Source organism: Capra hircus, chromosome 16, assembly GCF_001704415.2.
Source record: "Capra hircus breed San Clemente chromosome 16, ASM170441v1, whole genome shotgun sequence".
NCBI classification, from domain to species: domain Eukaryota; kingdom Metazoa; phylum Chordata; class Mammalia; order Artiodactyla; family Bovidae; genus Capra; species Capra hircus.
The window spans coordinates 78,618,242-78,644,080 of record NC_030823.1 but is presented as its reverse complement, the minus strand read 5'-3'; the positions used below and the strand labels follow the sequence as shown (position 1 = coordinate 78,644,080).

Sequence of the window (25,839 nt, the reverse complement as noted above, 5' to 3'; positions counted from 1 at the left end):
GGGCAGGCCAGGTGCCCCAGATGGCAACGTGTCCAGTGAGAAGTGCTTTGGGAGGCTCAGGAGTGATGGGAGGTGGTTGGTGTGAAGCTCAGGAGAAAATCACGGGCAGAGTGTGCTGAGGTGTGTGCCCTAAACTGCGGGCAGACGTGGGCAGACTGTGTGGGCAGCAGCAGCGGGCAGGGCTCCTCCCAGGCCGCCGCTGCGGGCAGCCAGGGCCCACGTCTGGCTGTTACGGTGACGAGCCTCCGTCCCGAAGAGCCCAGGAGTGGAGGGTCACCAGGGCAGAGGGGCTGAGAGGCAGAGGCTCCGGTCCGCCTTCAGCATGGCCCGCGTCTCCCGTCTGAGATGGTTCCAGGGCCCAGCACGGCTCTCACTGTCTCTCGGCCTCATGCCCCGTGGGCGGGCTGACAGTTACAGTCAGGAGACGGGAGAGGCTCGAGCCGGCCTTTCGTTCCTCTGGTTTCTGGTCCTGAGGGTGTGTCCCGCAGGGGCCAGTGCGGTCTCAGCCCGGAGCCCCGCTGCCTTCTCGGACTGCAGAGCAGGCATCCTCCCCAGGAGGCCTGGACTTGACTGCTGTCCTCTTCCCAGTGAGAGCAGCGTCTTTGTGTCAGAGCGTCGACCTCTTGAGTGATTATCAGAGAGAGAGTGTAACTGTTTGGACAGTCAAATAATAACCCGAAGTGCCCATGGGTTAGAGAGGGTAAGTAGGGATTAGCCTGGATAATCAAAATCTACAGATAATCAAAACCCTGGCTTGCGGGCAGGGGTGCACTTGAGCTAGCTCACTCCTCTGGCGGCCTGAAGCCCCACAGCCCGAGGGGCCAGGTGAGCGGGCAGTGGAGGCCGATGCTGACGAGCTCCCTCAGTGCCTGTGCCGTGCAGACCCAGGACCCGTGCCCCTGCATGCTCCGTGTGGGCCAGGCACCCTGACCAGAACCGCAAGAGCCAGCCCGTGGTCCCTGGTCCTCGTCACCTGGCCCGTGAAGGCCGCCTGGAGAGGGTGCTTTGTTCCTGGGTCCGTGACAGTTTGTGGATGGTGTTTAGGTGCAGGGGGCTTGCCCCGGGTTCTTCAGGGGAACTTTAGCATGTTCGTGTGTTCCCTTCTACTATCAGTACATTTTGTGAACTCCCCAAGGATCTGTGGGGCTTTCCTGGTGGCTCAGACGGTAAAGAACCTGCCTGCAATGCAGGAGACCTGTGTTCGATCCCTGTGTCGGGAAGATCCCCTGGAGAAGAGCGTGGCAGCCCACTCTGATATTCTTGCCTGGAGAGTCCTCAGGGCCAGAGGGGCCTAGCGGGCTACGGTCACGGGCTCGCAGAGTCAGACGCGACTGAGCGACTGAGCACAGCACGAGAGGTGTGGGAATTCTTCGGAAACGGGGAATGCCCACAGGGAAAGGTGCCGGCCTGGACGGAATGGAGACGGGGCCGGCGTGACCAGAGGGGCAGCAGGGCTGGACCTCTGCCGACGGGGGGACACGCTGGAGCTCGTGCAGCGACAGCGGGGCACCTCGTTCCCACAAGCCTCCCACACGGCTCGTCACGACCTGCCAGTCAGAGTTGTCAGAAACATCTCCAGGAACGGAATGTAGTTCCTGTGCTTCTTGACTCCATTGTTTTACCTTCCGCGTGCAGTAAGCACTTGGTAAAGACAAATGGGGTAGAATTCGATGAAGTCAGATGTAATTGAACACTTTTAAAAGTTGGGTTTTGCCTGCAAGTGTTGCCCGGAGGACACCCACCTGCCCGCGTGTCGTGCACCCGGCATTGTTGACTCAGGCTGCGAGCCGTCAGCCAGCCGCCGCTGCGGGGCCGTGCGCTGTGGACACTTCCTGCCCTGGGGTGCGGGGTGAGCTTGGCCGAGCCTCTCACCGTGGGGCTTTCCAGAGCGTCCCGAGCTGGTGTCCTGGCCTGGCTGGGGCCTGCGACCGTGCTCACGCGTTTCTCCCTGGACTGTGTCATGGGCACGCGGCCCTTGGCAGGGCGGGCCTGACCCAGCACCAGCCCTGAGCACAGAGCGTCCCAGGCTGACGGCGGGGGAGCAGGGGAGTGTGACAGGCGGCCGCATCCCTGTCGGAGGCAGGGGCTGCGGGACCGGCCCAGGGGCACAGTGGGGCAGGACCTGGCCCACACGGACAGCAGATGTGCAAGAGGAGAGAGCCCAGCGGAGACCTGGTGACACCCATCCCCAGATCTGGGAAGCGCCCGACCCCGCCTGGACACCACCACTCTCTGCACAGAGGGACGGTTTCCTTCCCTGCCCCCGAGTGTAGTCCCGGATGCTGGGACAGCCCAGACTCAGGAAGGCCCTGTTCAGAGCTGGAGCCCCCGGCCACCGGTTCGGGCTTCCCAGAGCCCGAGGCCGTGTTTATGTGTGGGGAGGGGCTCTCAGAGGCTTGGCGTCGCGTGGACGTTCTCGGGCGTGGCCAGGTGTGCCGTGGGTGCTCATCTGGGTGCGAGGCAGACGCTGGCTTGGCGCCCGCTGCGTCCTCTGCAGGGAGCGAGGAAACAGGCTTTCCCACGGCTCTGGGGTCAGCCCGCTGGTCTCGGCCTGGGCACGTGACGCGGTCCGCCTCTCCCTTGGGCCCAGCCTCCAGAGCCACAGTTTTATTTTAAACTTGGTCAGAGGAGTTTGGTTTTAATTATCCACCTTCCTGAACTCCCAGTAACTCCAAGCTAAAAGCTTTTGTGGGGATTTTTCTAAGCCAGCCGCTGGTGTTTCGAGAGCCTCTACATTTCACAAATGAAAACCAGCCTGGCCCCGTCCCGTTCCAGGATGGCCTTGTGAATTCCCAGCGCCCTCGGCCCTACTGTCTTATTAGAAACAGGCCCCAGCCAGTGAGGTCGTTGCGGGAGAATTCGGGAAGTGTGGGAGGGAGGAGCCAGCTTCTTGGTTTGGGAGCATTTCTGAGCTGGGGTCTGTCTGGGTCCTCCTCCTCCTCCTCACTTTCTGTTTTCCATGTGTGTGCTGCTCTCTGAGCAGCTTGTCTTCTCTGCTGCTGAGGCCCCAGGTTGGGCCGTAAAGGCTGTGAGAGCGACTGAGCAGTCTCCCTCCAGCCCAGAGGCAGCACAGAGTCCCGCCTCGCGGCCAACGGCGCTGGTCTTCAGTGCCAGCAGAGCAACGGCGTCTCTCACCGGGAGTCCTTCCTGAGACGCGCGGACTCGAGCACGGGCTGCCAGACGCCGGTACTCACCTGCGGCTCTGGAGGGCTGGGGACTCGGGCCGTGTCCAAAGCACAGGTGCAAGGACGCCGTGCCTGTCCTCTGAGGGCGCAGCCTGGCCGGGCCTGGGCCCTCGTTGCCCCTGGGGCGGCTCTGGCTCCTCCCTGGGGGCCCTGGGCCCTTCCCCGACTCCCATGATGTCCTTGATGGGCTCACCGCCCACTCTCCCGGCCTACTCCAACCACTCCCTGCAGGGATGGGCGCACGCTTCCGAATGAGGTGCAGTGTCTGGATGACAGGGAGCTGGGCTTAGTGAGTGACAGCTCCTTTGATCAAGAAACCCAGACTTCTCTCTCCCTAAACGTAGCTGGCGTTTCTCCATTAGATGCCAGGTTATCTAGGGCATTAAGAAGCCAGGCACAGCAGCAGTTTCTGGAACACGGTCTCAGCACCAGCACCGCGCCATCCACGGCTGGGGCTGCGTCCCGAGGCCTCTACCCGTCCGGGCCCGCCTGCCCTCGTGGCTCTCAGAAGCCTCCTGGGCTCGCTGCTGCAGGGACAGTGCCGTCTCTAGAAACCCAGGGGTCCTCCTCTGAAGTGGTGCGTGTGTAGCCGAGCTGCCTCGCCTGTTCCCAGATCGTGTCTCCTGAGACTCACGCTCTCCTCTGAGGAGCCGGTCACCTCGAAATGTGGCTGAGGCTCGTCCTTAAAGGCGGTGGTAAAAGGCCGAGGCTCCCAGAGGGCTCAGGTGGTCACTAGTTGGGAGGGGCGGAGGACATGGTGGGAGGAGGCTCTTCTCCTCCGACCCCGGCTTCTGGTGGGAGTCCACCTGAGTGGGTCTTGCTCCGTGAGAAGCGCGGCCCCACGGGAGAAGCGGGCATGTATTCCTCCAGCCCCCCAGGCGGCCCCTCGGGGAGCTGCGGGCTGTCCTGAGGGCGGCGTGGCAGGGCTGGCCCACCGGCTGTGTAGCTTCCTCAGCGGAGGCCATGCTGTGTGTCCCCTGCGTGTGATCTGCCCCACCTGAGGACCGCAGGGGTGTGACGGCGGGAACCCACCCCCGTGGGGAGGTCACCACTTCTGCCCTATGAGGAGCGAGTCCTGGACCTGACTCGTGAGCTCTGATGGAGACAGACCTGGTGAACGCTGAATTTCCTGTCTTCACCAGAGACAGTCCGCACCGCAGAATTTAAAGCTGGAGACGCAGCTACAGTCCCACCCGACAGGTCACACACTTACAGAGAGGACGTCAGGAACCCCCAAGCAGTAAATCTGTGGGCCACCAAACCAAGCCCATCTGCAGGCACCCTGCCCGGGGGCTCAGGCTTCTGTAGGAGAGATGGGAAGGGATGGTTGTGTGCGCGAGGTGGGTGGGGGAGCCCGAGGGCTGGGCTGGGCCTGTGCTGAGCGCCCCCGTGGGCGTCACCGGGAGGGTGGGGGCCCTGGGGCGTGTGAGCAGCACCATCTCCCCGCCTTCTCTCCTCGCCCCGCTCCGTCTGCCCCCGCTGCTCAGGCAGGCCTGCCGGCCGCGCTCTCGATGCCCCCGCTCGGCCTCCCTTGCAGGCCCTACGCGGCGGTCTCTGTTCACTGGGGCCCTTGCTGTCCCCAGCCCGGGTTTGGCCTCACTTCTCTGGGGTCTGGGTGTGTCCTGATGGGCAGGCCCTGGCCGTGAGCCCCCCCACCCCTGGCACAGCCCCTGGGGGCAGCTTGAGCGCTGGCACTCAGGCCAGGCGATGCGCTGGGCTGGTGAAGAGGGGCGAGGCCGGGCGTTATGGGGGTGAGTCAGGAGGACTCCCAAGCCGTTGCCAGCGTCTGGCCCCAGGTCAGAAGGCGCTCGCCCCTCGCAGCAACTCCTCCGTCGGCGGTGGGGTGGGTCTTCACCCCAAACACTCATGTCCAGCTGCACGCAGGGCACCTGGGGCCGCGGCGCCATTCACGGAGGACGGCCGGCTCTTGGCCTGTCGAGGGGACACCTGCCAGCCAGAGGTCCGGGTGGAGGTCCGGTGGGGCGCTGTGGAAAGCAGAGCTGGTGGGCGTGAGCCCGGGTCGGGCGAGGGTCTCGGGGGTGGCGCCTCGCAGCCGGGTCGCTGGGGTGGGGCACCATCCCCGGGAAGGCCCAGCCCGGCGGGGACCTGCACGTCCTGTTCCTCGCCCTCCTGCCTCTGTCTCCCCTCATCGATACTGTTATTAACTCCTCAGAAAAGAAAAATAAATACGTCTACGTCGATGGAGGTTTTTTTGGGTTTTTGCCTGAGTTCTTTTATTAGAAAAGTGGAGATAAAGGGTAAAGGTCATCCGTGATCAAAAATAAATGTGAAGCAGCCGCATTGTTACGCTGGTGCTCGCAGTGGCCCTAAGCAGGTGGGCTCCCAGCTGAGGCCTGTGAGCCCCTCCTCCTGAGGCCTCAGTGCTTTCTCGCTGTGCTCCTCCCACCGTCCTGGGAGCAAGGGGGCCTCTGCCTGCCCTCCTCTCCCTTCATGAGGGGCCTGGGGGCAGTGGGGACGGTCCTGGGCCTTCACAGAGCAGATGAGGGCGTCCCCGAGAGCAGGGCTGGGTGTGAATGGAAGGCGATGGGTAGACGGGACGCTGAGATGCAGAGAGGCGGCCCATCACAGGCCTGCGTGGCCCTGGCACACAGGGCCGTTTGTTGGGGGCCGGCGGTCCTGTCACAGGTCGCTGAACCCCAGCTTAACTCGATGCGCTCCCCCCACCACCAGCCACAAGTCTTGAGAGTCCTGGGCACGTGGGGCGGTGCTTTGCTCAGCAGCCTTTCCTTAGCCTGCGAAGCTGCAGCCCGTCTGCAGCTGTGGAGCTGGGGTGTCTGGTTGGAAAGTACACTTGGGAATGGGAATGGCCAACATCGGCCTGCGGCTGCCTGACCTCTTGTTTCTCTCCCTTCTGCAGCGTGAGCGACTCTCCAGGTAAGGCCCGCCCTGCGCCACCCCTGTGAGTACGCATGCTTGCCCGCGCCGCCGCCCGCCTCAGCCTCTCTGTGTCCTCTCTCCTGTCCTCGCTCCCGCACAACCCCTCCATCCACACTGCGCTGCGTCCTGCCTCCACCTCGGTTCCCCTGGGCTCGGGGGGCGTGAGCATCCCGACAGACAGACGGCTGGACAGACAGTCTCAGCGGGAAGCAGCTGGGCCCCGAGGGAGGTGCTGGTGGCGCTTGGGGCAGAGGGGTGGCCAGTCGGACCCATGGTTCTGGGTCAGGGGCCCCAGCCTGCTCCCTGTACCCAGGTGGGCCCGGGGGAAGTTTGTCCAGCGAGCTACAGCCCTGAAAACTCGAAGAATGTCAGGGTTTGGGGAGGGGTCCTCTGTAACTTTCTGCCGAGTACCTAAGGGCAGACTTGGTCTTCCTGAAGAACGAAGTAAGAGTGGAGACCGTCGGTCCCCAGGCTTGTGACCCCTCTGATGACCCTGAGAGGGACAGGGGTGCGTGGTTACGGGAGGTGTGGGCGGATCCGTCTTGTGACGGAGCTGCTGCTTCCTTGTTGATAGACCCTAAAATTCACACACTGGCGCGTGTCCTCCCCACGCGTGTCCTCTCGCCAGCACCAGCTGAGGGTAACTCTAATTTCCCTCTAACCCAGAAGAAAATTAATTTTGCAGATTGGTGGAGAGAAGCGCTTTACTCCAGTTAATTTCTTGTGAACTCTGTTACATTACAATGCCATTTATGAAAAAAAATTTCCCTGCCAACTTCAAAATATGCTGTAAAACTGTAGCGAGTAGATCAGTGAGGTCCTCAAAATCAGTGGAACCAGCCAACAGCCCCCGGAGTCGCACGTGACTTCTAGCTTCGTCAGGAGGAATCCATCTCATTACATAAGATTCAGATCTCTGCTAGTGAAGAGACTGAAGTGGGGAAAACACTTCTTGCAGCTTGCGTTAGTTCTGAGGCTTCCCTGGTGGCTCAGCTGGTAAAGAACCCACCTGCAGTGCAGGAGACCCTGGTTTGATTCCTGGGTTGGGAAGATCTGCTGGAGAAAGGAATGGCTGCCCATGGTAGCATTCTGGCCTGGAGAACTCCACAGACTGTATAGTCCATGGGGTCGCAAAGAGTTGGCTGCAACTGAGCGACTTTCACTTCAGTTTTAAAAGCTCTACTGTGTGTAGGATGCTCAGTGTATTTCCTTCTTGACCAGACAGTTCCACTGCTACAATTTTACGCTAAGAAAGTGACTGAACAGATAGACTAAGGCTTATCGACAGGTCAGTGTGTGCCTTGGAGAAGGAAACGTCATCCCACTCCAGTATTCCTGCTTGTAGAATCTCATGGCTAGGGGAGCCTGGCGAGCTACCGTCCCTGGGGTCGCAAAGTCAGACACGACCTCGGTGCCGTAGCACGGACGGTGTGGGCCTTTCAATAGAGGGTTAAGCGCTCACGCGGCCATACAGCGGAAGTCTCCACAGTCATCTCTCCTTTACTGAGGGAGGCCTGTCCTTATGTGCGTGTGGGGTGCCCGTGGTCGTTGGGAGCAGGTGCAGGGGAGAAAAGGAGAGGCAGACACAGAAAGTGTTCTCCGAGTTTGTTTACAGAAGCGTCTGTTCCCACCTCCACGTCTAACATCCTGCAGGGACACGGACTGAGCTGTTGACAGAGACTGTCCTGGGGCAGGGCTTGGGGTGGCTTTCACTTTCTGTTTAGGAGCTTCGATACCTGTGCTTAAGCTGTTCAGGGAGCAGTACCGCTTTTATAATCAGGAAAGTCAGTGAAGGGATTTCTGTTTACAAAAGGTGTTTTTTTAAGTGTAAGAAGAAAAAGAACGCTGCTGTAGGACGCAGCCTCCCTCTGAGGACAGAGTGGCCCTCGGGGTCCTGGGCGCCGCCCCCCCCCCCCCCAGCTCTGCCTCTTCTGGCGCCTGGATCCCACCCACCTCTGAGCAGCGCCCACAGGACTGGGCCATGGGCAGACGCTCCGGAGCTGGGCCTTCGCGCATCCTGGTTCAGGGTGGAGCCCGGCAGGGCCAGTCCGTCTGTGGCCGTTCATGGGCTGCATTTTAGCTTGGAAACAGCAAAGCCCCAGACAAACAGGAACACTGTTAGGGACCCACTCAGTCTGTGATCCACTCTCGGACCAGCCAGTTCTGGAACGAAGCCGCCGTCCGCCCCAAGCATGCAGCCCCTACAGGCTGTGAAGTCCTGTCCTGGGCATGGCTGCCCCCATGTGGCGTCCAGAGGAGGGGTGGACGGTGAGCTCGCCTGCCCCGGGCCTTCCTCGCCCACCCCAGCTCTGAGCGCCAGGCCCACGTGTTTCTGACTTCATTGGAATAATTTTGTAAGAGCCTCTGAGATCCAAGAAACTTGCTTTTAAAAGCACTCTCTCGAGGGAAGGTATTCACCCCGAAGCTAGTGTGAAAAGCTCTGAGATTTCAGCCAGCACAAGTGTGTAAACTGCCAACTTGAAGCCCATTGTGTGCTGGCTGCGGGCTGGCCCCCTGCCCAGGTGGGCAGGCATGCCCTGTGGCACTCAGCGCCTCTGGGGAAAGCGTCTGCTGCCCTTCAGCGTCTCCCCCTACACCTTGCTGTTCTCGGAACCAGCTTCCCCTTCCCTGTGTCTCCTGCAGGCTGGAATCTGGAGGCAGCGACGCGTCCACTGAGCGGGCCTCAGCCAGAGCCCGCCGGGAGGCCCGCGAGGCCCGCCTGGCCACCCTGAGCAGCCGCGCGGAGGAGGACGGCGGCAGGGGCTACAGGAAGGTGGGCTCCGACTCCGGCCCGCCCGCTCGGGACGGCCCCGCAGGGCGCCTTGGCCACCGCCCTCGGCCGGCTGCTGTTTCTTGTACAGTAAAAACGTCCCTGTATCGGGCGCTTAGAGGTGAGGGAAGCAGCGAGGACCAAGAGTTGTGGAAGGGAGAGCAAAGCCGTTTGCTTTCAGTGAGCCCCGTGAGCCCCAGACACACGCTGCTCGGTCGCGGTCAGTAACAGTACTCTGGTTTGAGGGTTTATGTTATTTCACGGCTCGTTTCCTTCACTTCTTGCAGAAGAGAACCCAGCTCAAGGGGCCAGCTCGAAACCATTCCTGTGCGTGAGGTGCCAGGAAAAGCTTTTTTGTTCCCAAAACGTTTGTCTTGTTAGGCAGAACTTGGCCAAGACGGGCACACGTGCAAGGGCGGCCCCAGCGTCCAGCCTCTTCTGTGTGGAGCCGGAGCTCTGCGCCACGGCGCAGCGTTGCGTCCGCTCTGTCCCCTGCCCTGGAGAGCAGCGTTACTGACGGGAGTGTCACCTTTGTGTTCGGTCCCTTGGACCTCTCGGTTCCAGCAGCAGGAGGCCTGTCCCCAGCTGCCCACTTGGTGGGGACCTGACTCCTCTCTCCCTCCCCAGCTCTACGAGAGCGCCCTGACCGAGAACCAGAAGCTGAAGACAAAACTTCAGGAGGCCCAGCTCGAGCTGGCGGACGTGAAGTCCAGGCTTGAGAAGATGGCCCAGGTGAGGTGGGGAGAGGAGAACCAGACTTGGATGGGGCAGCGAGGTGGTCAGGACAGCCCTCCCCAGAGATGAGGGGCGGGCTTCACCTGCCATGGGCCATTGCTGGGTCTGTGGGAAGCTGCCTGGAGGCCTGGGGGTGAGAGTTTTGAGTCTTGCCAGGGCGGCCCAGGTGGAGGCCAGAGCTGGCTGTCAGTTCTGCCCCAAGATGGGGTCCGAAAGCAAAGATGGAAATGCTGGACCTGAGCCGTGAGCATGTGGCGGGGGACAGTGTCCTCCTAACCTGCAGGCGAGCAGGGGTGCCAGCGCCCGGGGGGCCGGGGTGGGGGCCTGCCCCGGGGGGGGCCTGCCCCGAGGGCTTTCTGGATGGCTCTGCAGTGCAGAGCTGCCTGTCCTGGGAGCTGCCCTTCATCCTCACCCTGGAAGGGCTCCGCCTGCTCATGGCAGCCGAAGCCGACTTTGTCCTGAAGGGGCTGCCGGGCTGGCCACGAAGGCCTGGGCTGCTGGGTTCAGAGGCTGGGGGCGTCCTGTGAGGAGCTCCGCCCCCACTCCCTCTGCTGAAGCTCCAACAGTGCCTCCTTTGACCTCCGGGTCTTGGCTTCATGGCACAGCGCTCCCACGAGCTGGGACACTGATGGCGTGGTGGCTGTTGAAGATAAACTCAGCCTCTGTGTCCCTGGGGAAGTGTGTGGACTTTTTAGCCAACTGCTGTACTGGGTGTGTCGGAATATGCTTTGTTTTGCCAAATACGAGTTACTGAAAGTCAGAAGAAATGCTGGTGCTGCAAGCCAAGCCTCAGCTCTTTACCAAAAATGGACTGTTCGATGGACAGTGAGGGGGAGGCCTGTCGGCCCCACACATCTGTGTGCAGACGGTCACCACATGGACGCACGGCGTGTCTGCAGGGAAGGCCCACCCTAACTCGGAGGGCTTAGAGTTAAACCAAGGCAAAGCAGAACGAGTTCTTTGCCCGAGTAAGCTAGTTAAGCTCTCCCAATGCAGGTGAAGTAGCCGTGAAATGGCTCCCGCGGCCCCGGCTCAGGCAGGAGGCCCGGGGTGCGACTGCCCTGCCCCTTCTCCCCTCCTGCTTCTCGGTGGAGGGAGTGGCCGATGGCCGTGCGCGTCAGAGACATCGGCGAGAGCCTCGGACAGGAGCCTGAGATCCCGAGGCTCTGCTGGTTCCGGCCAGTCCTTCACTGTTTAAGAAAAGAAGCCTCCTCAAGAACGCCAGCGCGCTTTCTGTGTTCACTCAGCGTTTCTGTGCTTGGTACTCACCATAAGCAGCCACTTTGTCATCAGCGGTCTGTTGGTCGTCAGGAATTCTGCCTGGTTCTGAAGTGCTGATAGCAGAAGGGGCCTCAGGGCGTCCCCATGCCCCATCGAGGAGTCCAGCCTTGAAGCTACTCTGCTTTTTGGCTGTGGTGGCTGAATCTTTTTATCTCCTCTCCAAATTATGTGTTAAAAGTAGAGGCTCCCCTGGTGGCTCAGAGGTAGAGAACCTGCCTACCAGTGTAGGAGACATGGGTTTGATCCCTGGTCCTCAAAGACCCCACATGCTGAGGAGCAGCCAAGCCCGCACTCCACGAGCCGGAGCCCAAGCCACATGCCTGGAGCCCGCGCTCCCCAGCAGGAGAAGCCACCACAGGACGGCGCCCGCACTGCCCCGCAGCCGGAGAGCGGCCCCCGCGCCGCGGCCGGGGAGCGGCCCGCACAGCAGCGAAGCCCGGGCGCGGCCAGCGTGAAGAAAGGAAGAAGGTGGAGGGCGGCCCCTAGCCCTAACCCTAGCAGAGCTCCCGTCTCTCGTTCGAGCAGGGTCTCGCCCGGTGCAGAGCCCGCTGCACAAAACAGGAAGGCGCTGCACACAGCAGGCAGGCCTGTGGGTGGACCGAGACCCACGGGCTTCCAGCCCGCCCACCTGAACAGCACCACCTCTGCCCCCAGGACAGAGGGCCAGAGCAGCAGGGGCCGCTCAGGAGGAAGGCCCCTCCATTCCCTCCGGCCTGAGATTCCAGAGAGGGAAGGGGGGTGGCGCGGGGCGAGTCGGGCAGCCTTGAAGCGAGTGTGTATCTCCATGTATGTTGGGGTGTGTGTGTGCGTGTTGTGGGGGTGTCGTGTGTATATGTAGTGGGTGTGTATGTGATGAGTGTGTGTTGTCTGGGAGTGTGTGGTGAATGTGTGTAATTGTGTTGTGTGTGTGTGTAGTGAATGTGTTTACATTTAGTGTGTGGTGTGTGTGGTAGATATGTATGGGAGTGTGTTGTATGTGGTGAATGTATGTGTGTATACAGGCAGTGCGTGTGTTTCTGTGTTGTTTCGTGTATGCATGTTATGTGTGTCCTGCGTGTGCATGTGGTGAATGTGTATATGTGTAGTGTATGTTCTGTGGGTGTGTGGTGGATGAGCGTGTGTAGTGTGTGTGGGTTGTGTGTGGTGGTGTCTGTGTATGTGTACATGTGTGTTGTTTGTGCGTGTACATGTACTGTGTAGTATGTGTGTTGTGTGTGATAAACGCGTGTGGGGGTGTGTTCTGTATGTGTACATGTAGTGTGTTGTGTGTATACACGTACTACGTAGCGTGCGTATACATTTAGTGCGTATATAGTATGTGTGGTGTGTAGGCGTGTTGTGTGTGGTGAATGTATCTGTGTGTACACGAGGTGTGTATTGTGTGGGGGCGTTAGTGTGTATGTAGTATGTATATAATGTGTGTGGTGAAACTGTACATGTGGGTGTGTTATGTGTGGGCGTGTTGCGTGTGTACATGTATGTGTTGTGTGTGTGGGTGTTGTATGTGTATACATGTAGTGGGTATGGAATGTATTTCTATGTATACATGTGTTGTGTGTATACATGTAGTGCCTGTGGTGAATGTGTGTGTACATGTAGTGTGTACTGTAAGGGGTTGTGTTTGTGATATGTATGTAGTGTGTGTTGAATGTGTGCGTATACATGTACATGTGGGGGTGTGTTGCTTATGTGTGGGTTGTGTGTGTACGTGTGTGTGTGGTGTGTGTATACATGTATGCATGTGGTGTGTGTGTACATGTAGTCTCTGGGTGTGTGTCGTGTATATACATGTATGTGTGTACATGTGTATGTGTTGGAGAGTGTTGTGTGTGATGTGGGTGTCTTATGTGTGGGTGTGTGTTGTGTATACATGTAGTGTATGTGTACATGTGCGTGTTGTATAGTGTGTGTGTGGTGTGTGTGTAGTTATGTGTACATGTGTGCATGTGTGTCTGTGCATGTAGTGTGCGTGTTGCATGTGTGTTGTGTGTGCGTGTAGTGTTGTATATGTGTACATGTGTGCATGTTGTGTAGTGTGTGTTGCGTATGTACACGTGTGCGTGTGTGGGTGTGTGTGTGCATGTGTATGTGGTGTGGGTGTTGTGTATGCATGTAGTGTGTGTTGTGTGCGTGTAGTGTGTGTGTGCGTGTTGTGTGGGTGTGGTGTGTGCATGTAGTGTGTTGTTTATGTGTACGTGTGTTTGCATGTAGTGTGTTGTGTGTGTACACGTGTGCGTGTTGTGTGGGTGGGTGTGGTGTGTGTATATACATGTATGTGTGTACATGTGTATGTGTTGGGGAGTGTTGTGTATGTGATTGGGTGTCTTATGTATGGGTATGTGTTGTGTGCATGTGTGTGTGTGTACATGTGTGCATGTGTGTGGTGTGTGCATGTAGTGTGCATGTTGCGTGTGTGTTGTGTGTGTAGTGTGTGGTGTGTGTGCGTGTGTATGTGGTGTGGATGTGTGGTGTATATGCATGTAGTGTGTTGTGTGTATACGTGTTGTGTGGGTGTGTTGTGTGTATACATGTATGTGTGTAGTGTGAATGTGTGTTGTGTGCATGTGTGTTGTGTGCGTGTGGTGTGTGTTATGTGTACATGTGTGCATGTTGTTTGTGTGTGCATGTAGTGTGCGTGTTGCATGTGTGTGTGTGTAGTGTGTTGTGTGTGTGCATGTGTGCGTGTTGTGCGTTGTGTGTGTACATGTGCATGTTGTGTGGGTGTGGTGTGTGCATGTAGTGTTGCGTGTGTGCGTGTAGTGTGTGCTGTGTATGTGTGCATATGTGCGTGTGTGTGGGTGTGTGGTGTGTGTGCATGTGTATGTGGTGTGTGTGGTGTGTGCATGTAGTGTGCGTGTTGTGTGTGCGTGTAGTGTGTGGTGTATGTGTGGATGTGCGCGTGTTGCATTCTGTGTGCGTGTAGTGTGTTGTGCGTGTTGTGTGGGTGTGGTGTGTGCATGTAGTGTGCGTGTTGCATTGTGTGGTGTGTGCGTGTAGTGTGTTGTGTGCATATGTGTTGTGTGGGTGCGTATGGCGTGTGCGTGTGGTGTGTTGTGTACATGTGTGCATGTTGTGTGGTGTGTGCATGTAGTGTGTGTTGCATGTGTGTGTGTGTATGTGTGGGGGTGTGTGGTGTGTGTGCACGTGTATGTGGTGTGGGTGTGTTGTGTATGCATGCAGTGTGCGTGTTGTGTGTGTTGTGTGCGTGTAGTGTGTTGTGTATGTGTGCATGTGTGGTGTGGGTGAGTGTGGTGTGGGTGTGTTGTGTACGCATGCAGTGTGCGTGTTGGGTGTGGGTGTGTGCTATGTTTGGGGGGGGTGTTGTGTGGGTGTGGTGACTGTGCATTCGTGTCCCTGCCATGTCATGTCTCTGGGGGCCCGGCCGCCGCCCCCGGCCCCGCCGTGGGGACTCTGTGAAACCAGGAGGGGCGGTGAAGTGCATCTCAGTCGTGTCAGGACCCGTGGGCAGGGCCTGCTGCGTGACCGCCTGGAGCCCCGCCACCTCGTGGGCTGCCGGTGGGGGCTAGACGAGCGCTCTGGCCCTGAGACCTCCAGTAACAGCTGTGTTCCTTCCCTCCTTCTGCACCGACAGAAGCAAGACAAGACACCGGACCGGTCGTCGGCCCTGGAGACGGAGAAGAGGGTGCGTGCGCGTCGGGGGCGGGGCTTCCGCGCGGCCGTCCCAGGGGCTGCCGTTCTCTCTGCCTCCGGGCGGCAGTTTGGTTGCTAGTCCCGGCGCGGCCTCTGAGCTCAGGGCAGGGGTCCAGGGGGCCGCTGGCATCGCTGGGGCAGGTGGAGCTGTGCAGACTCAGCTGCCCGCAGAGTGCGTCCCCAGCGCACGCGCCCTCCCGCCCTGCTGAGCAGAAGGGGCGCTTTCGGCTGCACCCTGGATTGAGGTCTAAGGACCGAACGTGAGCGAACAGCCTGCTCATTCTAACCGAGGGGAAGGGGCTTCTCAGTCAGCTGCTGACTCCTCCAGAGCACACTCAGGATCTATCTGAGCACACTCAGGATCTATCTGGGGGTCGACTTTCTCGGGTTGGGAGAAATCAGGTGTACTGATGAACTCCAGCGTCGCCTTGACCTGGAGTATAAAATACGTTCTCCTCTCTCCTGTTGCCATGTTTAATTTGGAAAGCAGCTCAGTTTTACATTCGATTCCCACGGCATGGGGTTCTGGCTAAGCGGGGCCGGGGGGGGGGGGGGGGCGGCTTCTTGACTTGGAGTCCGTCAGTACTCAGCGTCTTGCCCTGTTGAACAGGAGAGGCGGGCCCTGGAGCGGAAGATGTCGGAGATGGAAGAGGAAGTGAAGGTATGGAGCCTGCGGGCCGCGGGGGCTCGTGAGGGGTGCGCACTGTCTGGGTGAGGGGAGCCTGGGCTCGACCCTCAGCCCCTTGGAACGGACGTGGCCTTTGGGCCAAGGGGACGTCTAACTGGCTGGGGCAAACCTGAGCTGAACCTGGAGAGTTTCTTCTGAGGGCTTCACCCAAGGGGCTGGATGAGAGGACAAAGCCGGGCTTCCAGCTCCAGCCCTGAGGACGGGTCGCAGGTGGGGCTGCTCGGGGCCTGAGGACCTGCAGCAACCATCCCACCATCAGCCCTCAGGCCCTGGGGGTTACACTCAAGGGCACAGGATGGGGCTGGCGGGGCAGGGCAGGGCGGCGTCAGATCTGGGCGTCCGGGCGATAGTGAGGGGGCTACACACTTGGGTGAAACACACTTGGGTGAAACACACTTGGGCTTCCTCCCTGGGAGCCAGAGGCACCGGGCTGTGAGCTGAGCCCTTTGAGGGAGACCATTCCTTGTTCCCATGGCCTAAAAAGATGGGTTATTTACTAAAGAAGGTTGCCCAGGGCCTGACAATGTCAAAACTGACGTGCGGTCCGGTGCCAGGCGCCGCGTCGGTCTGCATGGCCCCAGCACGGGAGGCACGTGGGCGGCAGGCTCGGCGTCCCAGGGTGGACGGGCCACGCTGGCGGACGGTTTCGGGCAGGGCCCCCTGTGTCTGCAGCAGGGCCGCCTCTCCCGAGGGCGTGGGGCCCACGCCCCCCAGCTGCTGGCTCCTCTGGACGCACCGCCCGGCGCTCCAAGTGTGCCCCCCACACGGGGTCCGCAGGGTGGGCCTTGGTTCCTCGGAGCTCCTCTGGTTTTGCCGCTCTTGAGCTACACTGGCCGCTGTCAGGGTGCTCCTTAGGAAACGGGCCAGCCCTGAGGAGAGCGTGGACACGGCCCCAGCTGGGACCCTGCAAACAGGGCCCTCAGGAGCCCAGGCCTCACCTGCTCCAGGCCAGGCTGCCGTCTGGTCCGCTTGGCCTGCATGGGGGGTGCACGCTTGTCCGGAGGGGAGCCGCCGGGCCCGCTCCCGCCAGTGTGGGAGCCCTCAGGCCGCAGCTCAGGCAGGTGGCTCTGTCCCCTCCTCGGCCTGCGGTTCCCTCAGCGGGGTCACAAGGCCTTCTCCTCTGCGTCGAGGTCAGCACACGGGGCAGTGCCCCACGAGGTCCAGGTTCTGTGCCAGCCCAGCTGGAACCGGGTGGGGCCTGTGCGTGAGTGTCTGTGCCCCGGGCAGCAGGCATGCTGATGGGAACCTGGCTTTTCCTGCGGCCACCCTGTTCTCCCCGGCCAGCCGCAGACCCCAGTCACACCTGCGCCCAGGGAACTGTTCCGTGTACACAGAAGCTCAGGCCCTGCAGGCTTGGTCGCGGGGACCTCCAGGGAGCCCCGGGAAGCGGGAGGGCCTCAAGGACGGATGGGGCTGGGGCCAGTTTCCTGACTCCGGACCCTGAGGTGGGCTGGCCTACCTCACCCCCCACCCCCTCACCCCTCCCCCATCTCACCGCCTCCCCTCCCCTCCCCCACCTCGCCCCTCCCCTCCCCCACGTCCTCACCCCTTCACCCCTCCCCCATCTCACCCTTCCCAATCTTGTCCCCTTCCTCCCCTCCCCTCCCGCCCTCACTCCCTTTGCTCCCCTCCCCTCCTCCAGGCGCTGGCATGGGAGGTCCTGCAGCCCACCCATGTGGACACTGCTTTTTGAGTTTTGTCTTCCGGCTCTGGAAGCGTCCCTGGCTGACCCTGGCCCCCTGCTCGGCGCTCCCTGCCACGCCTGTTCTCAGCCCTGCCCCTTTGGACCGCCCTGCCCCCACAGCCACATTCTTTCCCTCGACCCGCCTGTGCTCCCAGGTTCTGAGAGTCACTCTCCTAGTTGAACACCACTCTAGGAGGCAAGGACCATTTTGTGGAGGGACCATGATTGCTGAAAGCGCTGGTCCCGTCAGCCCCAGGGAAGGGGCAGCGCTGTGGACGGTCCACGGGTCCTTGCGCCTGGCCCCACACGCTGCACCGTGAGCGCACTCACCCTCTGGCTGAGAGGACCCCCTGGCCCGGCCCTTCTGGGCTCCTGGGAGCCTTGGGCCACCCTCCTGCCTCCCAGGGGCGAGTCTCCGTCTGTGGGTTGAGGGTCAGCCGTCTGTCTGCGTGTGTTTCCTCTTCGCCGTCTCCCCTTCCTGCTGCTTCTCGTTTTCTCCTTTCTCTCCTGGAAACTCCCTGCTCCCCCCTCCTCACCTTCTATCTCTGCCCTTCCCCCCCGCGTGGGCAGAAGAGACCTTCCTCTGGCGCCTGGCGACCTGTCTGTGTCACGTAGCCCACAGGTCGTCATCTCCGTCTGTGGAGCCCATTCTCCCCCCAGAGCTGATGGTCCCAGCTTCAGGCTCAGAGGCCTGGCGGGAAGGATTGGGCCGGGCAGGAGCCTGTTTATTGCTGGCTGTAGTCCATGGGACGGCCATGCACGTGCTCCCCTGCTCCCGTCCGCCACGCTGTGGGGTGACCGCTGGACGGGCCTGGCGCCGGCCACTCATCCGTTTTCTGAGATGAGGCCCTGGCCTCAGGCACAGCCATGCTCCCAGCCCTCCCCCAGGGCAGGGAGCAGGTCTCCACGCTGGCTTCCAGGCAGCAGAGCAGGCCTTGCTGGGGCCCTGTGTCCAGGGGAGGGCGGGCTGCCACAGGTGTGCCTCCCACAGGCCTTGCTCCATTGAAAATGAAACACAAGTGAGATAGTGAAGACTCAGAGAGGAGACGAACGGGAGTTGGGAGCCAAGTTCAGGGCAGGACGTGAGGAGGGGGAGCAGGGCAGCCCCAGACGCCAGCCCCCAGACTCACCCCTGCCACAGCCAGCCCCCAGCCCCAGCTGCCCACCCACCTCCTCCGCCTCGCCTTTCCTTCCTTGCGTGCAGACTGAGCGCAGAAGCAGAAAGCCATGTGACTTCTCTGTCCCACTTTTCTCTCCTCTGGCCTGTCCTGTCTGTCTGTCCCTGTCTCACTCTCTGCAGAACCTTCACCAGCTAAAACAGATTCAGACCTTGAAGCACGTGAACGAGCAGCTGCAGGCTGAGAACCGGGCTCTGACCCGGGTTGTGGCCAGACTCTCGGAGGCCGTCGAGGGCTCGGACCCCCAGGGGCCCTAGTCCTCCCCGCCACTCCAGGCACGTTCCCTCTGTTGTCGGCCTCGGGCTCTGCACTCGCCCCCTGAGCCTACATGTGTGGGGTCCATGCAGGTTGGTGGTCTGCAGGCGCAGGGCAGGGGCCTGGCTTGGGCTCTGTTGAGACTCTTCCCTCAAGGTGGCCGCGCAGTCCTGGGCCTGTGTGTGAACGCCACGCGTTTCCAGGGGAGGGCAGGCTCCTGGTCAGCTGTGACCCCAGTGCAGCCTGTTCCCTGGAGCAGTCAGGTTGGGCCTGGGGTGCTGTGACCAAGGGCAGGGGGTGCGGGCTCCAGACACCCAGGGGCTGGATCCCACGTGCTGCTCAGCCTCTGAGTCTGAGGTCTGGGGTGTCTAGAGCTCCCCGCTTGTTCTGTGTGCGGCCAGGCGAGAACCAGGCCCCGGGCCCTGCCCAGAGCAAGCGCTGGACAGGGGCTCTGAGCCTGCTCCTCTCCACCACCTCCCACGCTGGGTCTTGCCTTCTTTTCCCATCTTGGGGGCCGTGCCCTCCTGCCTGTCAAAGGTCTGGGTCTGGGGCAGGGCCCTTCCCATGGCCAGGCCCTCCCTGACGGAGCCACAGGTAGGAGGCTGTGAGCGGTCACCGGAGGACCAGGAAACGCATCCCCTGGACTCGGAGCCTCTCCCTCACGTGGCCTGAAGCCCGACTCACAGTTGGCGCGTTTCCCGCCAAGGTGGCCTGAGCAGTCCTCACTCTCTGACATGAGTTTTTGATTTCCAGCAACAATCTAATTAGTCCCGACCGAGGCTTGCTCTTCTTTCCGCCTGTCTGCTGTGCCTCTGGGTCAGTAGCTGGCAGCTTGCACCCGCTGGGTCTGAACCCCCTCTCCCCACCCACCCCCGTTCCTGTCGGGCACGCTGGGGTCCCCCTGCCGGCCGAGCGGCCCCTGGCCTCCTGGGAAGGTGCGTGAGGTCCACGCTCCACTCAGGGAGATCAGCCCTTGACTCAGGGTGAACTGGGGGCCCCAAAAGATGGCCCATTTTTCTCACTCTCCCTCTGGTGAAGAAGATCCCGGGCCTGGTTGGGGCTGGGTACCGCAGAGCCGGTGGTGGTCTGTGCAGGCCCGTGCCAAGCTCTCTGCTTACACGTTCTCATTCAGTGAGAAACCAGCCGCTGTTCTTGCTGGAAGAACTGAGTCAGAAGACGTGACCCGCCCCAGGTCATGGGGAGAGTGTGGGGCAGGCGGCCTCTGCCGTCTGAGCGCCAGCCTCTCCCGGTCCTTTCCGACTGTCCTGGGCTGTCAGCAGAAGCTTGGGTGGCTGAGAAAGTGCCTCGACCTGGTTTTCCCAAAGAATCAAGTCTTAACCTGGAAGTGAGTCTCCCGAGAGTCGAGGCCGTGTTTGGACGTGTTTTCAAAGGCGGCAGTTCAGACCTGATCTGAGAGCCACCGGTGGCGACACGGCCATACCCACGTGGAGCTGCTTCCCATCCAGAGCCGCTGCGGGAACGCAGCCCGGGCGTCTGCTGGCGGCCTGGGAGGGCACATCAGAGGGCCTCTCCCAGCCTCTCGGCCCAGGCGTCTGAGCAGTTGAGGCTGAGGGTGGGCAGGGAGGCGGTCCAGGCTCTGATGGGGCTGCAGGGGCCTCATAGGGGCTCAGAGGACTGCCCTGCTCTGGTGTTTCTGGATCAGCACCCTCCTACACGCCATGCCACAGCTGTGGGCCCCTCAGAGTCCCTGCTTTGTGGGGGACCAGGGCAGGGATGGGCCTTTCTAGATGCAAAGTGGTAAACCCAGGGAAGAGAGCCGGGTGCCTGATGTGGCCCGGCTTCTGGACCCGCACCTGCAGCGTCCGTCTTCCTGTGAGGCGCTGTGCGTGGACAGCGACGCTGGCTCCTGTCCACATCTGTGGCCGTGAGGGGGGCTGTGTCCCAGCCCCCGGGGCCGTCCTGCGCTCCAGCTGCCCTCTGTCCTCTGGGCACCAGCGCTGCTGCCTGCGGTCCACACACGTCTGTCTGCAGCTTAACCTGCTTCGTCTGTAAGGGGCTGAGGGGACAGTTCCATCCTTCTCAGGAATCTGACTGGCCCCTGAGTGTTACTAGCAGAGCCCCAGGAACATGGCCCAGTGGGGGCTGTAGGCCTGAATGACCAAGCAGAGGACATTGGCCCTCAACAGATGGGAGGAGGGGGTTGGTCGCCCTCGAGGTGAACAAGTTCTCTCCCTCAGACCAGCACCTGCAGCTAGGTCACACGCCAGCTGCGTCCCTGTGGGGCCGTCAGGGCGCTTGGACCCCATGCCTCCCTTGGGAGTGCCCCGCCTGGGCTAGGGTCCGCTGCCCACTTTGTCCCACAGGTCGAGCAGTGGGGTGTGAGGGTCCAAGGCTGACAGAACAGCTCGCCCACCTCCCACGGCAGTCCCGGCCCGGTTTTGGGGCTGATGAGGCCACGTGCGCCGCGGCCCCAGGGGCCTCAGCTGTCCCGTCTCCGGGCTGCAGCAGCAGGACCCGCACGTCGTCCTGTGGGTGTGAGCGGAGGCCTGGGCTGTGCCCCCACCTCCCCTGTCACCCTCTGAACGTCCCTGTGTCCCCAGCATGGGCGCTGCCCCAGGATCTCCAACCGGAGTGGTCCCCGGGATGACCCAGGAAGCAGTCACTCGCCCAGGATGGGGGGAGGGCGTCCCTGCCGCGGGGCCGGGAGCTGGCACTGGTCACCCTCACACAGCAGCCTGGCGCGGGCCACGCCAGGCCTCACGCGTCTTCCTCCGCCCCGCAGGTCCTGACGGAGCTGAAGTCCGACAACCAGAGGCTGAAAGACGAAAACGGCGCCCTCATCAGGGTCATCAGCAAGCTGTCCAAGTAGGCCAGGCCCCGGGCTGCTGGGGACGGCCCGTGTCTGCACCCGCCGGCCGAGCTGGGGCCTGCCTCTGGCCGCCAGCCGCCCAGCCCCCCCACCCCGGCTCAGACAGTTCCCATCAAGGCACCGCAGCGACCCTCAGCCGGCTGGGCATCCAGAGGCGGCTCGGGGTTGCCAGGCCCGCCTCGGACCCGGCCTCCCGCTGCCCGGCCGCTCGCCCCTGCCACCCAGGAGCCGACTCTCCTCTGAGCCCACACGGCGATGCTGGCGGCGGCAGCTCTTCTGGCTGTGGCAGCACCTGCCCCGAGCTCGGGCGGCCTGGCTCATCCCCGAGTCGGTGCTGTTACAGTCCGTCCTTGGTGCCCCCGCTGCGCGTGCCCGGGGCGTAGATGCTGGACAGTCCCCAAGCCCCGCAGTCTGTCCAGGCGCTCACGCCACGAAGCCGGGCCGGGCTCTCAGCGCGCCTGTCCCCCCATCACAGTTTCTTCACGAGAAAACCTGGGCTCTGAGCACCCCACCTGCCTCGCTCCCTCAACCCGATTTCCTGTCCTGAGAGAAGCAACACCTTCGTGAGGGCTTCTGAGGGGCGCGGGGCGGGCTGCTGGAGGCGGGCTGCTGGAGGCGGGCTCGCTGGAGGCGGGCGTGAGTGGGGCCCACGAGGAGACCGGCCTCAAGGACGCTGACTTGGCGACTCTGGGCGTGTGTGGGGAGAGGCGCTCGCTCGCTTAGGAGCAGGAGGAGCCCAGGCTCCGGCAGGGCCAGGGCCCCCCTCCACAGCCGTGTCCAGGGACCCCACCCCGGGTCAGGGAGCTTTGGGGGTTGTACCTTGATCACTTGCAAGCTGGGAGACGCTGATAACCAGAAAGGTTCCGGGTGGGAGCAGAGGTCTTCTTGAGGCCCCCCGTCACGTGCTAGCCCTGCCGTGTGTGGTTAGGGACCCGAGGCACCAGCGGCTCCCTGGCCCAGAGCTCAGTCCCCACGTGGCCGGCTCCCTGCTCGTCCCAGCGTGGCCGCCTCCCTGGACAGAAGCCTGGATGAACCGCCCCCTCAGTCCAGGGCAGAGTTGGGTCCTGAGTCCTTGGTGATGCCTTGGTGTTAATACTGAGGCCCGTGCTTTCTGTCAGAGTTCCGTCCCTCGGCTGGTGTGAGCGTGCAGGTCAGCTTTGGGGCTGCTGTTGACGTCTGGTGTGTAGCTGTCAGCAAACACTACCTCTGTCTGAGAAAATGGCAGAGTGCTCCAGCTCCTCCGTGGCCCTCAGAAGCTCCCCGTGCTCCTTAACCCAGAGCTTTCGATCACAGTCCCGGCTCCAGACAGGAGGTCTGTCTCCTGGGGAAAAACCACATTCTCAGGGCGGGCAGACCCTTCCCCGTGCGCACGATGGGGAGGGGTCTGACAGTGGGGACAGGCGGGCCGGGAACGTCAGAGGAACCTCCAGTCTTCAATGCACCAGCCCTTTGTTCTGGAGGACCCACAGGGGCCCTAGACCCTGACCCCCAGTACCGGGCTGGCACGGCCCTGCCTCTTTTTCAGAAGAAGGAGGCTGAGTGTGAGGGGTCACCCCACCCTTCTCACAGCGGGCAGAGGAGATCCGGCTGTGCCTTCTTGCGGGCACCTCCCGCAGCCCTCGTGTGTCCGACAGGCCCCAGCTCAGGAGGGTGGGCCCTGTGGCCGGAGCCGCAGTCTCAGGCACGGCCTCACGCAGCTCATTCTGTAGGGGACCCTAAATCTGGTCTCTTTCTGGGCCTTGTGGGTTGTAAGGTGGTGGCCAAGGCCTCCTTGCTGCCCCTGGGACTCCAACCCGTTACCACGGCGCCTGAGTGGGAGGTCGGCGCCTGGGAGGGTCCTTGTCAGGGGCGGTTTGCAGTTTTCCAGGGAGGCTGCTCGTCTGGGCCTGACGACCAGGCCTCCAGCTGCAGCCTGGCCCCTTCGCCACCCTGTCCCCGAGGCCGCTGCTCCCGGATGCGAGGATTGGGCCTCCATCTCCCCTCCCCCACAGGGCGCTGGCTTCCCCGGCCCCCACCCCCGCCTGACTGTGTGATCTGCCCAGACGGACAGACAGACGTCAGGGTTTCAGCCAGGCTGCTGGCACGGGAGCCTGACGGGGTGGGCGCTGCTGTGGGTGTGAGGCAGTGGAGACAGTACGGAGAGGCTTCCCAGGGCCCCAGCCCGCGTGCCTCCAAGGGGGAGCCTCAAGACTTCACAGCTGAGCCAGCAGGGAGGGCCCAGCTCCAGCCGGCAGGGGAGCCCCTGGCACCCCGCCTCTGGACGGGGCGGGCATAGGCGGTCCTCCCGGTCAGGGCCAGTACCGAGCGCTGTCCCCATGCTGAGCTTCGGGGCAGGTGTCGGCACCTGGGGGTGAGTCCTCGGGCACTGTGAGAAGGCAGGGGTGCAACAGGAGGAAGCAGCTGGAAGGACAGGGTCGGTGGTTGGGCCCCGGGCCCGCGCCCACCCTGGGCAGCCGTGCTGCCGTCTGAAGGGGCTGGAGTGGCCTGGGTCGGGTCTCTAGACTGAGAGTCCGTGGTTTTTTGATTCCTAAGGAGACCAGATAGTTCTCGCAGTCCGATTCTGCTCATTCTAACTTCATAAATCCATGTTTTCTTCTCCATTCAAACTGTTGAAGCGTGTGTCTAAGCGGGAGAGTGAATTCAGCGTGGAGGGCAGGCCCCCCTGGTGGCCGGGTGAGCCTCTGGACAAGCGGCCCTCCCAGGAGGTGGTGCGGCCCCTGGTGGTCTCGAGCTGTGCTTCTGCCCAGCGGCCGCCCCGTCTTAGCTCTGCCTTAGGCCTGCAGAGGACCGTCTTGGATGGGAACCAGCCTCAGTCCTGGGGGGCCGTCGGGGCTGTCCCGGGCCGAGGCAGGTCCCTGCCCGGAGCAGGGCTGCAGGACGGAGCTTGCGGGCCCCTCAAGGACTGCGCCTGTCACCCGTGCTGACTCCCTGGGGCCCGGGAGCTGTCAGCGTTGCGGCTCCTGGGGAGTGAGCAGGCTCTGGGGCGAAGAAAGGCCAGATGGAGGCGGCGCCGCCTTCCGGGAGGCCAGGCTAGGCAGCAGGCTGGGGAGAAGCCGCTGAGAGTCTGGTGCCCCTGAGGGGTGCCGCGCTCGGGGGTCACTCTTGCCTCCAGCCTGCGTGCAGTGTGCTCGCTGCTTGGAGACGGCACAGCCTCACCCTGGCTTCATCCGGGGGCTCTGTTAACTCACGTCTCTGCCCCCCGCCGCCCTGCTCCTCTCGGGCCACTCCGGTTCCTCTGCTGGCTGTCCTGACGGGGACTCCAGAGTGATCTCTGCCTTGGGTGGCCCCTTAAGGTGGCTTTAGGATTCCACCTTCAGGATGCCATTCCAGAACAGACACGCCTTCCGCCCTTCCGAACGCTCAGTCTTTGCTTTTCTCACTTGGAGCCCATGGTGCTCAGAGGAGGGAGGGGTTTCCACGAGTCGCCCCAACTTGCAAAGCCCCCTGCTGTGCACCTGCCTGGCAGGGCCCTGGGGGCAGCCCTGCTTCCAGCTGGATGCACCTCAGTGGTTTTGGGTGCGGGCGGAGCTCCAAGCTCTGCCCTGCCCCCTTGCCTCCACCCCACCTGCCTCCTGGGCTAGAGGACTGGCCTCGAGCCAGGCCCCCTGGAGGTGGGCTGCAGGGGCAGGGCCTCTGAGCCCCCCAAAAGGCCGACTGTCCGGTCAGGAGGGGAGACTGTCCCCCAGCCCGCCGTGAGGGGCTCAGCCTCAGGTTGTGACTCTGGTCCCCGTCCCCCAGTCTCCTGCCGCAGCCTTGGCTGGCTGGGTGGAGAGCACACGTGAGAAGCTCCCCAGGGTCCCCACGCCCCCGCCCGTCACCTCACACCCCCCCCACACACACCCCTGACTCCCCTCCGAGACAGCACCTCTGTGTACACACACCAGGGGGCGGGGTTCAGGGAGGAGCCCGGATGCACTTCGTGAGCTGAATGTATTTTTATGCAACTTCTGAGTGGCCTTTCAACCCTGAGGTGAATGGTTTTGTTTTACTGGTTGTTGTTATGTAGTATTATGAAGTATTCTGTGTTTGGAAGTTTGGGAATAATAATATTCACGTCTGTATGATGCCTGTAAACACAACAGTATTTATAAATGAGTAAATTAAATTGTGTTTTAACTTTGTGATGGTCTCTGAGCTTTACGAAACGGGGCTCATAGAACCTCACATCTGGGCCAGCCTGTGGTATTTCTCCCACCCAGCCTGACGCTGCTTGGTGTTCAAGCTCAGTCGCGGTCAGCACGTTCGGGGTGGCGTGGCCGTGGGCCAGCCTGTGGCGTCCCCATGTCACCGTCCCAGCCGTAGGGGCCTGCATCCCAGGGCTGGCCGCGTGGCCCAGGGGCTCGGGGCGAGACTATGGGGCCGCACTTGGTGCTCGTGGCCAGGTCATAGTCTCTGCCCTCCGCAACGGGGTCTCGGGGCCGCCACTCGGGTCTGGGGAGCCAGAGCCTCTCCAGAGCTCCAGACCACAAGGGCCGCGGGCGGGGTTACCAGAGATGGCGTTCAGCACGGGCAGCTGCCCAGGCCTGGCCTTGCGTCCACCCTGTGCCCCCCAGTGTGTTCACACCCTGCGGAGGCCCCGTCACCACGCTGGGGGCCGGGGAGGGCCGGGTGCCTTGTCCCCCATGGTCGCCTGGCTGCGGCCCAGGGCTCCTCACAACCGGTGGAGACGCGTCCCCTAGAGACC

General features: G+C 62.0%; 1 protein-coding gene across 5 annotated transcripts in view; it reads left to right on the top strand.

The window, feature by feature from the left end:
- The window catches only part of PPP1R12B (protein phosphatase 1 regulatory subunit 12B), a 165,467-nt gene extending 140,191 nt beyond the window's left edge, over positions 1-25,276 (top strand). For 4 of the 5 annotated variants that reach the window (XM_018060853.1, XM_018060854.1, XM_018060850.1 and 1 more), the window contains 6 exons: positions 6,064-6,080; positions 8,727-8,856; positions 9,481-9,585; positions 14,462-14,512; positions 15,131-15,181; positions 18,193-21,062. In XM_018060853.1, the coding sequence (XP_017916342.1) occupies positions 6,064-6,080; positions 8,727-8,856; positions 9,481-9,585; positions 14,462-14,512; positions 15,131-15,181; positions 18,193-18,327 (489 nt within the window). In that variant the 3' untranslated portion in view covers positions 18,328-21,062. The other variant, XM_018060851.1, reaches the window with a different exon arrangement.